Source organism: Takifugu rubripes, chromosome 14 (assembly GCF_901000725.2).
Source record: "Takifugu rubripes chromosome 14, fTakRub1.2, whole genome shotgun sequence".
Taxonomy (NCBI): Eukaryota; Metazoa; Chordata; class Actinopteri; order Tetraodontiformes; family Tetraodontidae; genus Takifugu; species Takifugu rubripes.
The window spans coordinates 11375929-11399487 of record NC_042298.1 but is presented as its reverse complement, the minus strand read 5'-3'; the positions used below and the strand labels follow the sequence as shown (position 1 = coordinate 11399487).

Sequence of the window (23559 nt, the reverse complement as noted above, 5' to 3'; positions counted from 1 at the left end):
ATATTAGCCCGATGACAGAGCTGCGTATTTCCCCCATAAATAATACCTGCAGATGTACTCAACCTGTGCCAACACAGAAGGCAGCCGCCTCAGCGTAGAGTTGTCCTCATTTGAAATATTGAGCTTGTGTTAGACTGGGAGTTTGAAGCTGCCTCTCAACCCCAAAACACCCCTTTTCTGTTTCTTGTTGCCCTAAAATATGTCACTACTTCTTCTCTGTGTTGGCAGTAGGTGGGGGCCGCCCGATAAAACGCACTCCACATCGTTACTCTGCCACACACGGAGCACAAATGCACTCACACACACGCACACACATGTTCATTTTAACCAGTTCAATTAAAAATTTCGAATCATTTTCCAATCATTCGAGGCAGTTGAGTAAGGCGGGATGCGTGTGGATAAATGGAAAGATTATGATCCAGGAATAAAATAACAATTATGTCAGTCTGTGCTGCACAAAAGCCTCCTGTTGCCAGTTTGAATGACAGTATCCTGGAAAATATGTGAAGTCTGCCTGTTAGAAGCTCAGGTGGAAGGAAAGTCGCAGCACACAGAGTAAAGCACACGCGTGTTGAGTCCCCTGCTCCTGTCTTCAGTGCCGCTCTCAAATTGACTCGGCTCCATGCCCCCAGGCTTGTTTTTCATTTGCATTAAAAAGATGCACAGTGTACCTAATTCAACAATTCTATTTTTCCTCTTTTTTTTTATTCTAGAGGATGTAAAGCTAAATTAAACTGAGTATTAGCAAAATCACTGAGAAGTGAACCTGAATAAAAGGGCAGCTGTCGCATGAGGGGGAAGTGTGACAGCGACGGCCGCCAAAAATTACAATCCGTGGACCTTTTGTCCCCCTCGTGCATTCCTTCCTCTTCATCTTCGTACTGTTAAATAGAAGGATACGGCAGGATGATGTTTTATGTATCATTCCAAAATGCAGCTGAAGCTCATTGCAGCTCATAAATATTTGAAGGAACTGTGTCCTGATGTCAAAATAGGTAATGGCTGGTACAATCAAGGTTTTATTCTGGATCAAAATGGGGGAACGAACACTCATTTCTCTGGCAAATGTCAACTCTTTTCACACCTTTGCCTAGGTTATCGTATCCGGTTAGGCTCCAGCACGGACAAAAAAGACACAGGCCGTCTCCACGTGGACTTTGCCCAGGCCAGGGATGATCTTTATGAGTGGGAATGTCACCAGCGCATGTTGGCCAGAGAGGAGAGGCACCGGCGCAAGATGGAGGAGGATCGGCTCCGACCGCCATCCCCCCCTCCGATAGTCCACTACTCTGAACACGAGTGCAGCCAGCTGGGGGAAAAGATCAAAGGTTGGGAGACCTTTCAATCATATATGAGTTAGCTTTGGATTTCATGAAGATTGTGGCCACAACAAAGAATGAATAATAGATCCCAGTATAACACCAGTATACTGTGAATTTTAAATAATGCTGTCTAAAAAGTGAAAAGAAAACAAGCAAAGAAGGAGGAGGTTTGTTTAATCATTTGTAAGCAAACCCAATAATAATCAGGTGATCTTCTCCATGCTGGCACATCTGGTAAAAGCTGTTTCAAACTCTGGAAGTTTGTTTTCAAAGTTTAACAAAGGCTACAGCAGAGTAACAAAGGTTGGGTATCTTCTCACCCTCAGCACTTGTTGTTCCCTCTTATCTGCTCTCTGCACTCTCTGTACCTCTCTCTTTCTTCCATCCCCCTTCCTTCTCCCCCCTTCTCCCATTTTTGTTGTTGGCTGAATAAACCTGTTTCGCTAATGAGCTGTGACAGTCTGGAGCTTTTCCTCTCAAACCACCTGAATTTGTCTTTTCAGCTTTTAACCGGCAGTGGTGTAAACAAGTCTAACTCTGCCATAATCTGGGATTTGTTTTCTATAGTGAAAACACTTGTATAGCTTTGCCAGTTTATACCTGAATTATCTTAGCTGAAATATTGAAAGTGAATGTTTGAGTCATCCTGCCTCCCTCTGGAGTCGTGGGGAAAACATTTCAAGATGTATTATGTACTTCAAGTTGAATCTTGGGGCACAAAGTGGATTTGGAATTTTTATTTTCTTTTTTTTTTAAAGGATTTTCTTTGTGGTTTATTTGATTTGAACCTATGTGACATGAACTTCTGAAGTAGTCGTTACCAAGAGCTAACTGAATGTGTTCCCTAGTCGACAACAGTGGAACATTTGATCAATTCAGTCAGCGAACTACAATGAACCTTAAATTCCACAATAAAATAGGGTGGAAAATGCAAGATGCAGGACCATTTTGAGATGGAAACAGGCTTGTTCCACCCAGGTTAGGTAAGTATGAGGTCATATCTGTTCATCCTCTGATGCTTAAGGGCACATTGAAAGAATCAATCGATTTTCTTATCTAAAGCCAAGAAAGCTTGTCAAAATAAACCAAAACCTCTGGACAAGCCTCTCACTTGGCTTTAGTTTTGATCTCTGAAGCGTGTCTGCCGTTAAAGAATGTTACAGACTAATCCAACAGTACACAAGTCTTTTTTCCCTCTCTTCTCCTTTTGTTTTCATACTGTATAACCTTTTAAACATCATCTCCCATAAAGCCTTCTCTAGTTCTCTATTTATTTAAACATGCCTGTATTTATACCTGCATTTACTGCCACATATCTGCTCCTTGCCCTTATGCTTGTCCTCCTCCCTCTTGGTGCGACCATCCTCCAGAGACGAGAGGATTGTATTTATTTTGGCTCTCCTCTATTTCTCTCTCTCTCCTGGTTTGGGCCAGATGACGGCAAGTTTGCAGAAGCAGTGCACGTCCTTTTGACCTGGTTGGAAAGAGGCGAGGTCAACCGCCGCAACGCCAACAACTTCTACTCCATGATCCAGTCCTCCAACGGTCACATCCGCCGGCTGACCACCGAGAAGAGCCAGCACGAGAAGGAGATGGAAGAGGCCAAAGAAAAGTTCAAGACCGCTCTGGCGGGCATCGTGGGCCAATGTGAGTCGCACTCTTTGTCCCCGAAACAGCAAAGGATTTCCGTGTGTTTAGCACACACGATAAAGTTTACTATGAGAACATACAGGTGCAGCAGACAGATAAGAAACCAATCTATGCCCGGCCGAGTTCTTGATTCTTGTGCATCCTTATCAAAGGACAAGACACATAACGTAAATTTACCCTAGATTGTACAGAAGCACACATCCTGGAATGCAGAGTGCTGCCATCACTGTAAGTATCCCATTGTTTAGAGCTTGCTGTTTATTCTGATGCAAGGCAGAGATCCTGAGCTAGTCGGTAGTTTATTGTATGCAGCATCTCTGTTCATGTTTATTTGAAGGGATGCCAGAAGGTAAGTCGACTCGGTGTCTTGCTCTTTATCATGCCAAAGTTAAAGGTAAACTGTCACTGATACCAGTGCCCGTGCTGGAATATTAGTCATGTTGACTCCAAGTGAATCTTGTAAGTAGCCCAACACGCACTGCGTGGATCCGATCCGAGTCGGTGAACACGTGTCCCGCTCGTTTCAAACAATGAATCTCCCTGCAGTGTATTTTTTCCCACATCCTACCATTTGCGCGCTGAATAAAGTGTAATTATCTTTTAACACAATGAGAAGTTTCTAAATATTCTTTTGTTTGCTGTGTTTTATCCTGAATGCACCCTGAGATCTGAGAAGGTGCATCTGAGAGGCACAGAGAGCTCTCATAAAATGACAGTCCTGGAATCTGTGCATGGCCTTTCCTCTCTTCCTCGGCTCCACCATTGATCGGCTCCATCAAATTACAGAGTGCTGGAAAGATGTTATTGATCCCCAATGCTCTCAACCCTCTGCAAGCACACACACACACACACACACACACGGCACACACTTCACTGGTGCTTGGATTCAGCATGTTTATTAGCACCGCTGAGATGCAGACAACCCATACATCCATCTGTGACCACCCACGTGATACCAGCAAGGGAAATGGAAATGGAAGGACTTTCTCAACACCCTGCAGATGCAGTAGCAGAGAATCCGAGGCTGCACAGGCCCAGAGCGAGTGTGATGCACAACATCACATTTCAGAACAATGGGAACCTCAGACGTCTCGTCTAGCCCTAATGAGACACACGCCAGCTCGGCTCAAGGCTTCAACTCCACCTTGTTTGGTCGTTACGTTTGGCTGAAAACATCCAACTGTTTAAAATGAAATCTGCCCGCAGCAAATAAATCAGGAAAGCTACTACTGTATGTTAACAAGGTGTCCTTGGTGAGATGCTTGATAGCTCTGTGGAGCTGCACATTGGTCAATAGTGACAGGCTTAAAGTGGTTTATTTTTGGCTGCCTGCAGTTGCTTAGCAAGCCTCCAAATGTTAGACCAATATTAGGCAACGCAAGGAAAGTGCAGTGGGATTCTGTAAACATGCATCATGGGCTGATTACTGTATGTTTAACATGCTATTTTGCACTGGATATTTGGCATATTAGCATGTACTTGTGGACACCCAGTATGGTTCAGGTTTAAGTAAGTGTCAGCAGCAAAGAGCATCTTTATCCCTTTATTAAAGTATATCTATTATTGTAGTACATTAGGAGAAACCATTAGGTTTATTTTCTTCTTATTGTTTGTGGGAATTGGAAGCGACTGTCCACAGGACGATGCCCTGGCATAAGGTGGTAAGTACAGACATAAAAACACTAGTGCGGGCGATAAAGGTCTGTTTCTGGCCATGTTCTGCAAGTTTGACGTCCTCAGGAAACTTGTTTTTGCTGTAGCTGCTGGTGTTTAGACGCCTTCTTACTCATCTGTTTAGATTAAGAGGTTCTTGTATCCCAGTGACTCAACTTTGAAGTTTTGTTGCACTTCTAATCCCTCATCCAGAGTTCACTTGTGCATAATGTTAGTGAATAAATGTATGAGATCAAATAAGTCAACGACAGTCATGGGTTTCTGATCATTGTCAGCACTAGAATATGGCACATCCCTAATGCTCACATAGTTCTTTACATCCATAGTTGACTCCACTTTCTCACTCCTCTGCTCCTTCCCACCTGCCCTCTCTCTTTCTTTCTCTTTCTCTGTCTCTGGATGGTTTCTGGTCCTTCCCTGCATCCCGACCACAGTTGAACAGATTGTGTCTGTATTCCAAGCTGCTTCCAAACAAAAGGCATGGGACCATTTCTCCAAAGCTCAGCGCAAGAACCTGGATATTTGGCGTAAACAAGCAGAGGTTAGTACATTTTTGGTTTTCTTCTGATGTTTACTTGAGTGGTAGAACATTACATATAGTACTTTTTTAAATCCTGTCACCAGTTTGTAAAGATTTTGATTTTTCTTTAAATGACTGTTTCTATAAGTCCAGAGAATGGTTGCTATTTAAACAAGAGCAGACTACTTTTTACAGTAAGTACCCTGAAGATGATCTGCCTGTTATCTCCAGTCAGTGTGACAGACTCATCCATGTCCAGACCTCTGCCCCTAACCACCCCCCCACCCCCACCCCCACCCCCACCCCCTTCCCTGTGATACAAGCCCCTGGTGAGTCTTCCATCTTTAAGAGTGTGTGTCCAGGACAAAAGGTAACTCCCCCCTTACAGGATTTTATATCAGCTCGTTCTGAAGCACTCACTGAGGATGAGTGGATGATTGAGGAACATCTTGAGCCTTTTAGTTCTGTCCTTATTTGAGTTTTACAGGGTTTTTTCCCGCTTCCCTCCAAATTATATATAATTCCTCATGGTAATAGGTTTGTAAAGGTCTGAGTATGGTGCAGTCCTGAGTCTACTGGACCATGTTTGTGATTGGTAAGTTACTAAACCCCAGCAGAGTTAAAGTCCAGCTCAAAATGTAATTTCCAGACTATTATTAGAGATATGCAAACATAGAGTAAGACATGGGAGCATCAGGGCTAATCAACATGTACAAAAACAAAAAGGTAGGTGACCAAAGGTCGTTACTATATTCTGTTTGGATTTAAAGGTCTTACAACAGCTTATTGCAGCGAAATGGATGACAGTTGTGCATAGACCCCGAATATGCGACTGGCTTTGTGAAACAAACACTTGTCCTCTGGGCTCTGCACACACTGTAACAGAAGGTATTAAAGCTATTACACAGACACCACTGTTCTTTTTCTCTTTTCTTCAGGGATCTGTCCGTTGTTTCTCAGTCTTCCTTTTTAGAGACGCTGTATACACATTACACACACCAGGGAGTGAAGTGTGACAAAAGATGTAAGCGAAGGAGACCGTTGTGGGTTGATGCTAGGTTGTCATTCAGAACACTTAAATACTGTAAACGCTGCTTCGAGTACCGGTTCCAGCATTTCCCTTTGAGAAGATTGAAGAACTTCACCGCAGAAAATGGATTTTATTAACACTTGACTCCTCAGACATTTACGGTATTTGTGTCCAAATTGAACCAATCTTTTTCCTTAACGGGGATTTTCAGTGATCCGAGATCATGCAACCAGCATGCACAAAATTAGGTTGTTTTTAGCTTCTAAAGTCCAGAGTTGCCTAAAACAACGCATTAATCCACCACTGTGGTGCAGCAGAGGGGCAATTCACATGTCTCTCCAGACAGCAGTCAATCAGATACCTTCCACTCACTTGACACGCTCAAGAAAATAAAAGTCTCCTGTCTGCATCCAGACAGTGAATGAGTTCAGTGACCTTCTAGGTTTAGTTTTTGAGACGAAAACTCACAATGAAACAGCTTCGGAGTTTTCTGAATGGGAGACTTTGGCCGTTGTCTTATTTATTGTGTCTTTGGTAAAATGGTGGAGCCCGGAGGAACGGGCTGCAGCTGCACAACAGCACTGGACAACAGCTGCCTGCCTCTGCCAGTGCTTTAATGATGTGTGTGTGTGTGTGTGTGTGTTTGCTGTTTATAGTGAATGTGTGTACTGTCGGCTTCACACACAGCAGATGGTGGACGATCTGCATGAGCCTGTGTGCGGAGTGCCTGTTTAACCTGTGCCATGGGCTCAGGCTGGTAATGTCAAAAGACAGATGGTTCAGAGTTGATTTAGTTGTAGTTTGTTATTGATGGAATCTGTTTTTGTCCTTTTATGTATTTGTGTGGATTACTGGCATTATGGTGATTGTTTATGACTTTTTTTTTTGAAAGAGTACGGTAGTCCAAAAGCACCGAGAGGGCTCAGACCTCTGCCAAGCAGGTCATTTCCCCACATACTGTCATTTCCTCCCAGACAGTAGTAACACGAGACAACATAGAAGACTGCTTTATGATCAAAGACCCTCAGCCAATTGATCTTTGAAAGATCAAAGGTCAAAAGACCCTCCGGATTCCAAAACATCACCAAAATTTTCCATTTCCAGTTTCTAAAAATGTCATTAAAATCCATTCAAAGCTTTGTATTGATTTCCTAGTCAGACAGATAAACGTCACCACCTTGGTGGAGGTCAAATAAAGGAAATGAACATTGCTGGTGTTTGAGTTCATTTGAAAACTGAACATGGTACTGTTGATGAAAACAATGAAATAAAATGTGGAGAAAAACAACAAAGGATGCATTTTTAAGTTGAGCCGCATGTTCAAAAAGAAGCAGCAAGAAGTACTTATATGGTCCTGCTCCCTGACTAACTGAGCCATGTCAATAGTAACAGAGTCAGCACAGCTGTGATACCGGGTCAGAAAAAAGCCATCCAGCGTTAAAGAAGGAACCTGAAGTAGCCACAGATGAGGGCCGCCGCTCCCTGGGAGGGACAGAGATGCTGTTGATGCCACGCATACACATAACCATCAGAGCATCAGGAATATTTCTACATTTGATTGTAATGGTGACAATTACTAAGCTTTAGCCTCACCATTTTCCAGGTTTCAGTCAAATCACCTCCATTCAATTATCTTGTTTACGTATCAGATTTATTTTCACTGCGTTACAGTTTGTTAATACGGAGTCAGGTCATTTTCATAACAGGCTCTTGGCAGGATGAATTTGGGTCTTCAGTCTTATTTAAAGGGTGCAAAGGTGCTGAAATATGCATTCTTCCCTCTCTTAAAAACATAACTGAGATTTTGCCTTTTATTATATCTGATCATGATTGCTCACTGACATATAGGCTTCGCAAAAATATTCCTTTTAAGAACTTAATCAGATATCAGGGGCAATGTGGTCATCGAGCAAATATACAGTAGAGACCCCCAGCTGTGAGAGCATCCTTCTAATCTTCCTTTCTCAACGCTCCTTTTTTCCACCTTGATCTCTAAGCTTTCCCTCAGAGCCAGTGTTCAACATTGATCATGAAATCTTTCTCCCACGAGCACCTGATAAATCATGCACTCGCCGGTCTTTGTTGATCTGATCCCCTCGTTTGAATGTGTTTTGCAGGAGATTAGAAACTTGCACAACGAGCAGCTGATGGGCATCAGGCGAGAGGAGGAGATGGAGATGTCTGACGACGACATGGAGGACACGCTCGACAGCAAGGACTCAGAGGACTCAGGTACCGAATGCGTGTGCGTGATCACGGTTTGAGTGTCAGAGTGAGGGATTCATGCTCTCCTGAGGATGAGACACAGAGAGCGTTACAAACTTCAGATGGACAGACAGCCGTGCTGTCTGAATGAATGGCAGCGCCTGTCTCACGAGGATTTGTTCAATGGAAAAACACTAAAGTTCAGCTCTCCGTCTTGAATTGAGGGTTGAAATGGCCCAATGTCCACATCTGGACGTCTATGCACCTATCATAATTACCTGAGGTCCATAGTGATCACCTGGGATCAATGCATGGTGGAAAATAAAACAGATTCAAGGTCAGATCTGCACGTTATGGTCACTTAATTTGCTCTTGCCTCTTCATCATTCCGATCTGTACCATTTTCTAATTTGACAGTTTCTCTCATTAGCATGCAAATGCATGTAAATACAGTCATCAGCTGAGTCGCTTCTCTTTGCCACCTTGCTATTTAGCTATCAGTAATTAGCCTGGTTGTCAGAAATCTCTCAATGTGGGTGCTGCTGCAAGATCAGCAAAGTTGACAGTTGTTCACACAACATGTCAGCCCTTACATGTATTTGATTTAATAAATACAAAATCAAATCTCTGCTAACCTTTAAGCAAACAGGCTTATTTACACAACACACGGCTCAGCTCAACACACCTGTGTTTTGACCACAGCCTCTTCCAAAGTAAATCGATGCTCCGCATCTGACTCATGTGCTGAATACCAAACAGCACCTACCCTGTAGAGGTGTGTTTGAATGCACCCGGCTAGATATCTGGAGGTCAATACCATTTCTGTTATATAGTAGCGGAGAATTGCTCAGAATCTGTCCAAGTGGTTGACATCTCTTCACACCAAGCTGATGAGGCTCCCAGATCAATACTCTCCTCTCTTCGAACGTTCATTTTCCACTGAGAAAACTACACACGAGTGCAGCACACACATAGACGCTGACCCAGCAAGTTCATTAGTCCATTGGCCCTCCATGATAGACTCCTGACAGAACACCCACGTCAAACCCAGCCAGACACGCATGCACACACTCGGAAACACACACCCGCATTCGCACCAAATGGAGCTTATCACCTAAGGCCAGTCAGCGTATTGAACTGTCCCAAAGAGCTTCCCGTCGAGGCCCGAATGAGGAGAACAGAACTCATAATGCCCAGCGCCTGTGGAACTGAGCAGGTCTAATATCGTAATAACTCGAGCGTCTCCTGCACTCGATAGGTCAGGTCAAATATCCAGTATTGAAGAAGAACCACTGTGGGAATATCACAGAGTTCACTGGTGTTTATGTGCTCAAACATATTTTCCTAACCTATAAACAGTTCTGTGTCTTTCCAGGTTTTATTTGTTTGCAGAATTTGTGCTATTGTAATGAAATCAACTGAGTTTTGGCTCTGCATCATTTTATTTTGCTAATAATATCATATTTACTGATTATTCTCTTTCTATTTAGTTGATAATATCCCCAAAATGCCAGTTCATATATCATTGATCCAGATTTCATAGCCTGGTGTTTTTGTAGCCTGTGGCCGTGTCAGCTGCAGCGCTGTGTATGCAGGGTTGTTTACATCCCTGTAGCACGTAAACTCTGCTCTCTGTCAAACGCCACGTCTCCCGGAGTCGCCCAGCTGGGCCAGTGCTTGAATGAAACATTATCCGTGTCTGTCAGTGCGAATGAGGCCGAGTTTCTGTAGCTGCACCGCTGGAAATGCTTCTCATCAGAGCGCACCGATGAGGAAATCTCACATTAACCAACCACCACGATGTCCCCAGATACCTCGTCTCCATAATGAACACCGTCTCCAGCACATTCTGTTCATCCAAATCTCAGATTTCCACCAGAATCCTGTCCCCCTTGAAAGTAACATTTGGAAACAAAATGAACATCTATAGAAACTGCAGCATTAGAAAGTGCTGTTCAGGTTACCCTTGCTGGACGCCATCCACTATAGGTTTTAAGGCCAAATGGATTTTTAAAGTTGTATTAATGCTTCACTCAATGCTCCTGTCTTTTAAAAAGTTCTGCAAGGACAAACCTGAATTAAACAGAACAGTAACTTTTACCGTTGAGGTAATTTGATTTAATTAAATCTGATAATCACTGGAGGCTTTTATTGTGTCTACTTAAATAGCTTATAGAGATATCCTTATAGGAGGTCAAAGTCTGCAGCTTTTTTTTAATCAGTTTCTAATCAGTGACGCATTTGTCTCTTTCCAGAACTTTTTGTTCTTTTCTCACTCGCATTTACATTTTTTAAAATGTTTTTAGGATGACATTACGTGTGTGTGTGTGTGTGTGTGTGTGTGTGTGTGTGTGTGTGTGTATGCTGGGGTGGGGGCTACTTTTAATCATGCAAGACACTTTGTGCTGCATTTTTTGGCATGAACAGTGCTTCATATATGTATAAAAATGACTAAATCTTATGACACGTCTTAATGAAAGTGAGTGACGTTGACATTTACCTGAGGGTGGTGTGATGGGACTGGAGCAAGTGTCCTGCTTTCACATGCATTTTTTTTTTTTTTTAAAGAAGACAATATGAAGAGGTGACATTTAATGGTTTGACACCGTTCAGCATAATTACACATAACAGCCTTCATAATCTATGTGTGTAAACCTGCAGGAGTTTTACAAGCAGAAGCCTTAAAGGAGGAGAACGACTCGCTGCGCTGTCAGCTGGACGCCTACAGGAACGAAGTGGAGCTGCTGAAACAGGAACAGGGCAAGAACCAGCCCATGAGGAGCGAGGAAGACAGCACACACTCGCAGCAGCTCAGCTTCCTCCAGCAGGCTCTGCAGGGCATGCAGAAGGTAGCTGATGCTCATGATGCTCTAAATGTAGTATATTCTAGTATGTTTTTTAAACGGACGCACGTTGAGCGACCGCTGATTTGAGCAGCTGCATCACATTTGTTTTCCTAAGAAATGACCAGCTTGATTCGTTCTGGCGTTGGTGATGTGTCCTCACTTTTCTTCCGTGAGGACGCGCCACCAACTCCGAGCCGCCGCGGCTTATAGAAATGGTGATCTATTTGTGTTTATTGGAGAATCCATTACTTCTCCGCTGTTCATTTCTGCTTGCTCGGAGACTAATGATCTCTTAATCTCCCTCATTACTAGTTTATGAACAGCAGAGATGGATGGATTAAATAAAGAGGTAGACACTCAGACTGGCTGCCTCTGCCCGTATGTCGGGGTGTTGCATCATCGTGCAGCCGTCCAGAACGTAAACACTGAGTTTTTATCAGGATGCCCTACAAATGGGACTCTTGTGGAATTCGGAGAAGGGGGGGGAAGCATCATTTGAATTGAATGTCTTGGATTTATTGTGTTTGTTTTGAACACATCACCGAGAAGCATTAATTATTGCTGTTTGTCATCAAAGCCTTAACACCTAATCACTCTTATGACTCCTGTTTGGTTCATGAAAATCTAATAGCAGTCTTGTTATGCGCCAGTATAATTCCCCTCTGCCCCTGATCTCTCTGTTGTATCTGCTCCTTTATTACCTGTGTGAGGATCACATGCCAAATATTAATAAAACAAACACAGATTGTTTTCAGAGCCGTTGAGCCTAACGGTGCTCTGCTTAATTAGCTCACAGTAGCGTCGGAGCCTCACAGTTCTCCTGTTTCACTGCAGCAACTGTTGAAAATGAGGGAGGAACTGAAGCAACGGGAGGCAGAGCTGGAGAAGAGCTTGGATGACAAGCAGCTTCTGAAAAACCAGGTCCAAACTTTGAAGGAAGGACTCCAGAACCTGAAGAACACTCACTGCCTGCAGGTTAGTTCTACAGAAGCCATTTTCTTTTCACCACAACAGAGCCCAGAAGAGAATCTTTCACCGGCGTGCTCATATCACAGTTCACTTCTGGGTGACTGGGTTTGAGAGGGAAGACTATCCAATTTGCACTTTAATAAGAAATAAATTAGTCCGAGATGACTTCCAACGCATGCACGATATTGAAGAAATAAATCATCAATATACAAAAGGACAAAGTGTTATTATGGTTACATATATTTTTGAATTTAGGGAAAAAAGGCCTGCGTAATTGCATTTCTGTAGCATCAACATGGTGGGCTGGATTGGACGGGGAAAATACCTGACATCCATCAAAGTTCTGGTTCTCCTATTATTCTTCTGGGTGCTTCTTCATGTGCAGCATAGGCGACATTTGAACTCCTATTTTTTCCCCAGTGTTTCTCTTGCGTAGTTTCTCTTTATTTCACTTTAATGAAGGAATGCTGTGGTGCAGCTGATAAGCTGCATTACACGCCATCACTTTAGTAAAGTAATATTTAAAAAAAATTAAAGCTGTCAGAATCTCATTTCTTTGTTTATCTCATAGTGACCCAAGACTAATTTTAAGATGCTTAAAAAGAAAAACTGAATCCATTTTTACTCAACAAATCACATAAACGTGCTTTCAAAATGCCACTTTATATATAATGACAGACTTAACTGTCATATATGTATATGTAAAACACAACTGACGCATCAGTAGCCATGGCAACACACAAATATCCTTGAGGTTTAGATGAATGTTGTCACATCAAGTGACAGTTCTCACTCATTTTTTTTTCCCTCACTTGAAATGAATATTACCATAAACTGGTGTCAGGTGTTAATTATGCTGCTTGATTCATCTGCTACACACCTGTGTGGTCTGTGCAAATAATACAAATCACTTACATCAACGTGGAATCTATTCACCAATGCTCGTTCAGCCGTACCTCCATCAGCCGTACATGCAGACATCTTGAGCACAGCTTACCATGCAGACCGGGTTTGGATCCAACCACAAACATCCCAGCCTGAGACGTTCTGCCCTCTGGGCTTCTGGTTCGGCTTTATGCAGAGCAGCCATTTCATTCTAATTGGTCAAGAGGCTGCAGCGTGATCAGCATGAGGGAGACGTTACCGTCAGGGGGCATGGAGCCAGTGGTCGTCTCGGCCCGCATTAGTCAGAGGTGTTTCCAGTGTTCTGTTCATTGTTGGGTTTAATGTGTTGCTTACACTGCAGCTAAAAGCTGCATTTATTATTTATCAGCAGCAGCACTGTGTTTTACTTAAAGAGCGGGTTATTTAACATGCTGCACTAAATGAGTTCAGGGTTTCAGGGGTCATTTTTTCCCAGTGTCTTTCTTTTAGTAATGTTTGAGACCTGGTTCCACGCTCCTATCGTCGGGTTGATAATGTTTGTGAATGTTCCATCATGCTCTCCATAATGAGCAGACAGGCTGTCATTAAAATGACCTCTGCTTCAGCTGCCTGCTAAATTGGATAATAACACAAATGACTGTTTTTGCACGTGGGGGAGGTTTTCTTTAATAAATATGAACAAACTGCGGCAATTTTTTTTTATTTTTTAATTTGCCAACACGTCTCCCCCTTTATAGCAACCGAGCTGTCAGCCATGCGCTCGTTGGTGAAGAGTTTGATTAGAAAACCTGTGCACATGTCCCCGCACAACTGTAGGCCCTGGGAAAAAATGCTAATTAAATTTTTGCGCAGGACAACATGAATCACAGGAGGCAGTCTCATTAACGGCAGGAAGAGAAATCAATTTTTGGGTGTTGCGCTCTCTGAAGATTAGCACTTGTTGTGGGGTGATTTGTCAAGTTGTGCAGATCTCTTCATGCCTTCAGTTCTCCTTCACAGTTGCTGCCTTATTGAAGTGACACCAGCACATGTCGTCAGGAATATCGCCATTATTTCAATTATGATTGCAAACAAAGGACATTATCGTTTCATTTATTATGTCTTTTTCTGCTGCCACTGATGATTTTTGTATCGATCTGTATTTTCTTTCATTCTCTTTTCTTTAAATTGGATAAGTAAAAAGTCAATGTGCAAAAGTGAGGCCTAGGCATATTTGGCGCCCCCGTGTGGAGATGGGATTCTGTAGCTGAACCATCTCCTCCAGTATTATTATTAATGTATGTTTCATGCATTCCAGCTTATCCCAACCATTTTGAAATAATTCATCCACCTTGTTCCACTCTGAGCTGCCCACAGGGCAATTTCTCCCCAAAAAAATCATGGACGATTCCCACATGGACTCAAGGATCCGATTTATTTGTCTGTTGTTTTTGTACTCCATGCGGACTCTTCCCCACCTGTCTGTGTTAGTGTGATTCTCTTCATCGTATCCTCACTGTTTTCAGATGGAGATGTCAAAGCAGGACGACAGAGGCGCCGAGGACGACGCTAATCAGACCAGTGTAAGTCAGGGAGAAGTTGTGGAGCGTGCCCACCTCTTCCCTAGTATTGTTTTGTGTCTTCAACCTCTCCCACCCCACATTATTCATCAGCTTCCACCCTCCCTGAATTTCCTCTTTAACCTCTTCCAGCGACACGGCTGAATCGTTACAGGCCGATGTGATTGTCTGTGACTGCGTTTGTCATTGAATAAATCACCCAGACACAACTGGGCTAGGAAATAAAGGAGTCATAAAGTCGGAATGGCCCACACATGTGCGAATGTCTGCACGCCTACGCACACTGACACATTCACAGGGATTTATGGTTAGATTAAAAACTGAAAAAGCCCATCAGGCAATCCACACACTTACCCACCGCTGGAAGCGCTACACACTGAGAGATGCACACAATTGGCAACACTACACACGCCGTCATGTAGGACGACAGACTTCTGTTATCCTTCTGCCATTTTTCTGCCACCTGTCAGGAAAGTGAAACAAACAGCTTGTTCATTTGCCTTCCAAGTATCTCCCTCTCTTTCCTTTCATCTTACATTCATTTCTGTCTTTGCACGCACACGTGCACGTATCTGCGCGTGTGTGTGGGTTTAGCTGCAGGCCGGTTGTCCTCATTGTCCTTCCACATTAATATGTTGGTGATTCAGTGGTGTTCATTATTTGTCATCTCATTGTGACAGCTCAATGTTACACTTGTTTAAATCAGTAACTCTGTGTGTGTGTGTGTGTGTGTGTGTGTGTGTGTAGGAAGCCATAGCATCAACAGCGGTACCCTGCAGTCAGGAGAAAGAAGGACCTCCAGAGAAGAGGCTGCAGAGTCCCGTCCAGTCTGAGAGGGAGGCTGTGCTCGTCGGTATGACGATACACACATGTTGCTTTTTTACCTGTAAGCTGCTGATCGTCAGTATTTGTCCTCCGTCTGTAGGTTGTGGACATTTAACGATGTCCACAGAGGCAACATGTCTCTGCAGGTTATTCTTGTTTGGTTGAAGACTTGTTACCTCCACACTTGGGAAGTTCTTAGTATTAGATTTCCGTATTTATTTAGTCACCTTTACCTCTTCAGCCTACAAAAGCACAGGCTGTATGTTTCAGGTCAGCCTTCCCAGAACCGTTCAAGTGTTCCTCCCAGTTTCAAATGCCTGCATTGGTACCCTGAGCCACCCGCAGGCTGCCTGGCTCAGCTCTCTCCAACAATTATCCTGTTTTCAGACAGAGCTGCAGCGCTGCCATGCTCCAACAAACCCAGAGACTCCTCTGACACCCTGATCCCTCCAAAAAATGCAAATGCTCGAACAAAAATAGTCAGCTTCAGCTAAAAATAAAGAGGAGAGGTCAGCAGTGGAATATTAGTGAGAAATAGTATCTCAGATCAGACAGTCACATTAAATCTGATTAAAGATGGCTGTTTGACCTCTATATCTTTTTTAAGAGTTAAGCAGCAGAGACCGACATGTTTTCAATTTATAAAGAGAAAACTCCTAAAGGTGATATGTGGAGAAATGTGGGGATAATGGCACATTTTCACACAGTCGTAGCAGAAAAAAATTCCCATTCAGCCATTTTACACTTCTGATAACTTTGAATTTGGGCTGTTTTTGCTGTAATCTCCTCTCGGGAGCACATTACTGTTGCTCTCTCCTGTTGGCGAGAACAGACCTGTTGAGGAGTTGGAGGGTCCAAGAGGACTCTCCAGTCAAGATGATGAGGCTGGATGTTCTCCAGTTGCCAACAGGCGACACTTGAAGGATAATTAGTCGGATTTAGACCCAAACATCTCCAGTAACAATCAGTGTTTATGTTGGGGTGTCAGCCTGGTGGCTTTAGCATCGTAAAGCAGCGCGATCATGCTTGTTCCTGTGGGTGTGTGCGTTCCAGTCTTGGTTTCTCGGTGCTTTGTGTGTAGTTCTTCAGCAGTTAGCTGGTGGTTATTTCTCTCTCTCAGCTCTGTGTGTGAGGTGCTAGCAGATGGTTTGTTGGAGCTCGGCGAGAGTACAGCTTTGATGAGCGACCACTGCATCAAAGCTGTCATTAAACACTCTGTCTTATGTGTCGCCACACCTTACAAGAGGCTCTTAACAGCACTGGGACTCAGGGAGAAGCCACTGAAAGCTCCTGCTAGAATGAGAGAAGCAGCAAATCCTCCTGCTGGGTGTCACAGTTGGACAAACTGGAGGCATCCTCATGTGTCTGTACTAACTGCAATGTTTGACTTTGTTCTGCCTCAGGGATCATTTCGACCTTCCTGCATGTCCACCCTTTTGGAGCCAGCATAGAGTACATCTGCTCCTACCTGCAGCGTTTGGATACCAAGGTAACAGGCCTACCTGACTCCGAAGTTCTCCTGTAGCGGCGTGTTAGCTGGCCGCTGTCCTCAGAGAAAAAGATATATGGATTCTTTTTTAGTTGCGGTCTCATAAAAACTGTTTTGCAGTTCATCACATATGTTGTTATACCCCTAAAATATAGAATCATTAGCAGCTGTTTGATACCCCAATAAAATTGGTCCATTTAAGGGGAGAACATTCAGCCCCCGCAGAAAGGCCCCAGAAATTCAGCACCTTTAATGCACCTCTAATGTTCCACAGTCCTGGAACTGCACTGGAAACAGACGTCCTGTAGAGTGGACATGGTCCATCGCTGATGTCTGGGCTGATTACACGTCTGCCTCGGAAACGCTGCCACTCTAATCCAGATGTGCTCATTAATGCTCTTTAACAGCGGAAATTGATGCTTTCAGGACATTTTTTCCTTAAAAGGAATAGATTGAGATTTTTCTGAGAGACAGGAGCTCTTCCATCCTTGGATTTCTCTTTTAACTCTCTGACAGCAAAGGAAAACAGAGGTAGCAAACCCTTTTGATAATACTGTGACAGATGCCACTGGTGGGGAATTAACATGAATTTTTTAATGCTGAACTAAAGGATCATCTGCTCTGCAGTTAATGGATCTCTAGGAAACATCTGAACACTTTGTATCAATTTTACAACCTCCCGGTTAAAAGCTGGACTATTATATGAGCTTTTGATACGATAGCTATTAATTAGGAGTGGTTGGAGAATGGCTCGTAGCCTTCAGGTATTACATGAAAATTTATTATATTCCTGATTAAAAACTGCTGCGATTCAACTTTATGAGCCCGAAAATACATTCCAGACGAAAGATACTTGATTTGAATGCGAGGAGACATTCACAAACGACAAGAAGACTTCCCTCAAACATCAGCCCACTTTTCACACTTGGAATTTACTCTGACGCGCACAAGCCGTGTGATTTCCCAGGATGGCAAAACTTATTAAATCTAAATCCCTCAATCTGAAAGTTGGAGCCAAACACCTCCGCCACCCTCGTTCCTGCGACCCTCACCCCACCTGGAGCAGCGGCATCATTTCATCCTCGTCTTTCAGGGCCATTTTACCTTTATTATCACGCTTCTCTGCCACTTACCAGAGGCTTTAAAAATGCCAGCGCTATGTGCCACCTCGGAAAGGTCGCGCCGCTATTACACAGCTTCCCCCCCTTCCTACCAAATGATACCTTAACACCACATCCTTTAGATTTCAGAGCAACTTGGTCGGAATTATCTCTCCATCTTCTAAAACTTTGCATCCCAGGAGATGACGGTTCTCCAGAGAGCTCTGTGATTACGCTCATCACCGCGCTGACTCATATTCACACAAGCAAAAAAGAGCTCCGTTCCTTATTTTTCTTGTCATCTTCACGTTTGTGCCCACGCTTCTCTGTCCACGTACCGCTCTTGCTGTCTGCGTTGCTTCCAAAATGCACATCGAGAGATGTCAGAGCTTCGCCGAGGCTCCACCAGTCCGCTCTGCTTATCTGCTGGCTCCACACTCGCCTCCATTGTCTGCAGCGACACACCAGTCGCATCTCCAGGACAGAGCTAAACGCGTCCTGACATGGGTGCAGCCCTCAGACAGCGTACTTGTTAATGTCAGACACCGCGGGGCCGCACAGGCCACGATCAAACAACCCACACCGTGAAGCCGCCCAGGAGTGACGGCCACAACAGCGTCACGCTGTTCTGGTGAAATTCTCTGAGGTGTGAGGACGAGTGTGAAGTAAGAGGTGTGAAGGCTGATGAAGAAAGAAATTCATTTCGCTGAAATCAGGTTTTTTTCTGCAGTAAAGTCGTGATCAGCGCTATCTGGGTGCTGATTCTGGTCCATGACCGCCTCATGGGCCCGCTGTGATCAACCACAGCGCTGGTTTGGGTCCTTTTTAACTCTTAATCTGACGGATTGATGCCACAGCATCATAAGAGCTTCACAACAAAAACAGAACTTAAAATACAGAGGCTTGGGCCTAGACCTAATCTCAACTGGGTGATGTAAACAGTCCCGAACCTGCGGCAAAAACCCACAATCCAACACTCCATTAGTTCAGAGTACCAGGAACACAAATACAGGATAAAGCTCCAACAAAGGCATCAGAAGTACGGTACTTTAATAATTAGACTAATATTTAGTCTGCTACCTGGTCATCAGGAGCTGCTGCACACGAGACAGACAGAATCAATTTGCTTCTGTTTTGTTCTTTTTGTGCTCAAGGGCACTTCAGCAACATCACTGACCTTCAGATCTCTGGCACAACAGAGAAAAAGCACACAAAAAAAAGACAAAGGCGTGAAAAGTCCAGAAATCCGACCAAACCTCAGAATCTGCAGTGACGCCAAGGCGACCGGCTGGTTGTCTGGATGAAAGGGTCGTGAAGGCTGTGACCCGGCAGCTTTCGCTCTGTTACATTTAACGCATCAGATTAAACTCCAGATGAAAGCCGTCCTCTCACCCCGTCATCTGTGTCTGCAGATCAACCCCACCGAGGTGGAGGCTCTTCTGTCCCGGCTGCCCTGCACCTTCAGACAGGAGCTGACCGGCGTCGGCGCGAGCCTGGAGAAACGCTGGAACTTCTGCGGCTTCCAGGGCATCAAGAGTACGTAGACCTCGCCGCTGGCACCCGATGGGACGTGGAAGAGGTCACGGCGCTGCCGCCAGGCACCATTTAAAGACCAGAAACATTAATAACAGAAGAGTTTACATGGCGGCGTGAGGACAGGAACTCAAATCAGCACAGAATGTCACACGAGTTCTTCAGGGACAGGTGACCGTCCACAGTAAACCGTAGTGATGACGTCTTCATAAGCCTGAACGTTCTTCGTGTCTGCAAAGTATTTTTTAATTCCCAATGACTCTTGAGAAGCAAAGAAGAGCACCGACTCTACAATCACTGGATTATTACGCCGTTACAGCCGACGGGGGCGGGGCTTCGTGGCCTCTCAGGCCCCCGACTGGCTGATAATGGTGTCAGGGCGAGCCTGACCAACTTGAGGCTTATCAGGGTCCAACTGAACACTCACGACCTCTGACCCACTTGGACTCCTTCTCTTCTCTTTTTGCCGTCTCCGGTTTGTAGGTCATAAAAAAATGGATATATTTCTTCATTTTCTGTAAAGGCTGTCAAGTGTTGCATAGGATCATTTTGTTGTAATACACTGTAAATGCTTGAATGATATTTTTGATGATAAAAAAGCCATTTTGAGTACAAAACCTTCTGAAGTGTTTTCTTTATTCAAATATAACCTTCTCCCCGCAGTTTTCAGAGGCTTTTGTTTCCTTTCAGCCGGTTAAATCGGGCTAAAGGCGCCACAAATGCACGCCACTTGAAAACACACCTAAGGGTCCGTGTTAATAATGTTTAATCGTTGAGGCGGTTAATGCGGCACATACACTAAATGTGTGTGTTTGCTCTCCTCGCCTGGATGCTTATATGAGATTGTTACACAACTCTCCACAGAGGGATGCCTTCTTCCCTGTATCTGCCAGATCGAGAGCTCTCGCCTTCAGGACCGAAGGTTCCTCCCTCAAGCCCAGTCGAGCATTCTTAACTCTCCTACACGTGGCTGGATGGCGCGTGCTCTCTTCCCCCCGTTGCTCCAAGAAACAAAGGTTTATTATTGCACATGATTTGCTCTCATCGGCCTCCTCCGTCTCCTGCGGGTGCTGGATTTGAAAGATTAGCATCCGTGCACGTCAGAAGACTAGACTTTGTACCTGAATTAATAATGGTGGGTTGCCTACAAGCCCCTGCGAGGCTTTCCTTCCCTTCTCTCGTCCTTTCTTGTGCGTTTTCATTATTAACGGCAAAGCGAAGGGTTTCCACGCTTGATGGTTGGACCGATGTAGCGCTTGAGTTGTTTGCATGAGAAGTTCGCCACATCTCACCTTGGTTGTTGGCGCCTGTCGGGCGTGAATGCTGGCGCAGCACCGCCTTCACAGGTGATGAACTGCTGAACATCTGCACCCCCGACGTCTACCTGACGGCTCTTCTGGGCGCTGATGAGACATCGCCACCTCCTCTACTCGTGCTGACTTAACCTACAGGTTCCTCACGCCGCTCTCGCCTTCCTCGCTCGTTATTTCTCTTTCCTCTGCATAAACAACGCTTTCTTTTCCTTTCTGCTCAGAAGATGCTTTCTGTTGTGTTTCCTCCCTGCTGAGCTGCTGTTCCCACGCACCGATTTGACTGGAGGGGCTCCGGATTTATCCATTCTACAGCTGTTGGTGCAGGCGTGTGCACACACACGTTCCTCTTCCTGGCCGTCACACATGGAGGTAACCGCAGACTAATTAGATGGAGCGGCGGTCCCCCGTCCTGCCGTGGGGACGACAAGGTGCCTGCTCATTGGTTCACCTTAAACGCGCACGCCGGGGCTGTGAATCACCTCACAACTCCCAAAAGCAGCTCCCACTCGTGACGCCACAGGAAGAAATGGCGTCAGAGCTTCTTGGAGAGCTGATTCATCTCGATTTATTCAGTAGGAAACATCTGAAATCCACCCACTTTCCCCAGGAAGGATGTAAAATGTCTGACAATTGTTTTCAACACAGACTCTTGAGATGATCCAGATTAGTGTCAACATTCTTTGTGATAAATGTCTCCAGGATGGACGTCGGGGCCGCACCGAAGATGTGGAAAATAAAATGTCCACGTTGTAAAGGCAGGGAGTGCTGCTGCGGGACTTCGAACTTCAATTTCAATCAATTTATCAATTTTCTGAGTTTGGGAAGGACAGAGAGAGATCAGACCTCAGGGATTCTGAGCAATGATGCTGTTCAAAGCAATAAAGGGAAAGAAAAGTTCCCTTGACTCAAATAATATTTATAATAAGAGGAGACGTGGGTTCTGCCACCAGTCCATCTAACTTTAATAACCTTTTCTCCTCACTGTCTTCATTAGAGTTAGTCCCCCTGGAGGCAGGCGTGGATGCTCATTGTGTATGAATGCAGCACATGTGGGGGTAAATCAGATTATTCATCACTGAAAGTGGATTAGAGGAACCCGGAGAGCGTCACAGGGAAGCGTGTCCTTACTGGTGAAGCGCCCTCAAACACTGACGCCAACACGCCGGTGCACCAGTTTGTGCCTTATTGATGCACAAAGGATCAGGTGTATGTTCCACCGACACTGTCCTCTGGGATGTCTCTGGATACAAATCTGATGGATGTTTGTCCCCGCGTGTCCGTTCCCATCCTCCTCATCACCGCATAAATGAAAAGACGCCCATTAGGTATTTGAACGCATGAACATGTCCTGCAGGTACGAATGAGGCGAGGCTCCAGCTCATGTAATAACCCCACCCACACACACACACACACACACACAGACAATGGTCCCAGCCAGTTTTGGCTTCAGAACTGGTCTTTCTGGCTTATTTTCTTCTAACCAACGGGCCTCGTCGGAGTGATTGATCCACACAGGGTAGATGAGAAGGTGACGCCTACTCCTAATGCGTTAGTTCACTCTTCATGCAGTCATGACTAATCCGACCTCAACTACAGAAGAACAGCTCCGCACCTACGGCAATTATCCGCACAGTGAAGGCTTGGAGGAAGAGGCCGAATGTTGCAGCCGGAATTGAGACTCGTCAGACCAGGCAGCAGTTTTAGAATCTTCTCTTGGCTAATTTTGGTGATTTTGCATGAATCATAGCCTCTATTTCCTGTTCCTAGCTGACAGGAGTGGCGCCTCCCCAGTGGGGACTTCTGCTACTGGAGCCCGTCTTCTTGAAGGTTGTACCGACTGGTCTATCATCTTAAACCAATCTGCCCGTTCTGCTCCGACCTCTGAGCAACAACCACGTCACGATAACATTGGCTTAAATCCCGTTTCGTCCCCCATTCGGATGCTCGGTTTTATCTTCAGCAAGTTGTGTTGCTGGACAACTTTTGTGGCCCAAAATTAAAATAAAACCTTCTGTAAAATCTGATTACATGCAAACATTTCCAACAGTAATCCAGTTTGGGGTGCACAATATTAGATTTACTTGCCAGACATTTGCATATTTCTCCAATTTGAATTGCTCCATGTGGATGTGACTCAAATGTGTCCTGTTGGACTGGGGACCCGTCCAGGGTGTATTCCTGCCTCTCAGCTAATTACACTTATTAAAGAACATTTGAATCACGGTGAAACAGTTGTTCTCATTTCTGAGTCTGTCCAACAGAGACAGAACTGTTAGTATTCTGTTGTCTCTTGCCAGGGGGCGATATAAGTCAGTGTTTGACCACAGTGATCACTAGAATACATCTAAATGGGAAAACGGACTTCTTCATAAAAGTGCGGTTAAGCCACAACCCTAACCCTAACCCTTTTTTTCGGGGGGGCGGGGGGGGGGGGGGTTACTGGTAATTGGAAAGGTGTGGGCCGATTTGTAATCGAATCATTTAATAGATTTAGAGCTATAAAATTTTCGATGCATTTGTGGTACGCCTGTATGCTTGCGAAGGGAGCCGTACACACCCCAACCAACCCCCCATTCGGGGGGGGGGGGGGGGGGGGGGGGCTGATCTGAACCCGCAGTGACACAACAAACAGCCCATTA

The 23559-nt window shown here is 44.7% G+C and overlaps 1 protein-coding gene across 6 annotated transcripts in view; it reads left to right on the top strand.

Moving 5' to 3' along the window:
• Positions 1–20224, top strand: part of enox2 (ecto-NOX disulfide-thiol exchanger 2) — a 100739-nt gene extending 80515 nt beyond the window's left edge. For all 6 annotated transcript variants that reach the window (XM_011610891.2, XM_011610886.2, XM_029846891.1 and 3 more), the window contains 10 exons: positions 1095–1328; positions 2757–2969; positions 5081–5187; positions 8314–8428; positions 11063–11250; positions 12082–12222; positions 14607–14663; positions 15408–15513; positions 16889–16974; positions 19487–20224. In XM_011610891.2, coding sequence (XP_011609193.1) covers positions 1095–1328; positions 2757–2969; positions 5081–5187; positions 8314–8428; positions 11063–11250; positions 12082–12222; positions 14607–14663; positions 15408–15513; positions 16889–16974; positions 19487–19618 — 1379 coding nt within the window. In that variant the 3' untranslated portion in view covers positions 19619–20224. The remainder of the gene's footprint in view (positions 1–1094; positions 1329–2756; positions 2970–5080; positions 5188–8313; positions 8429–11062; positions 11251–12081; positions 12223–14606; positions 14664–15407; positions 15514–16888; positions 16975–19486) is intronic.
• The last annotated feature ends 3335 nt before the right edge of the window (positions 20225–23559 follow it).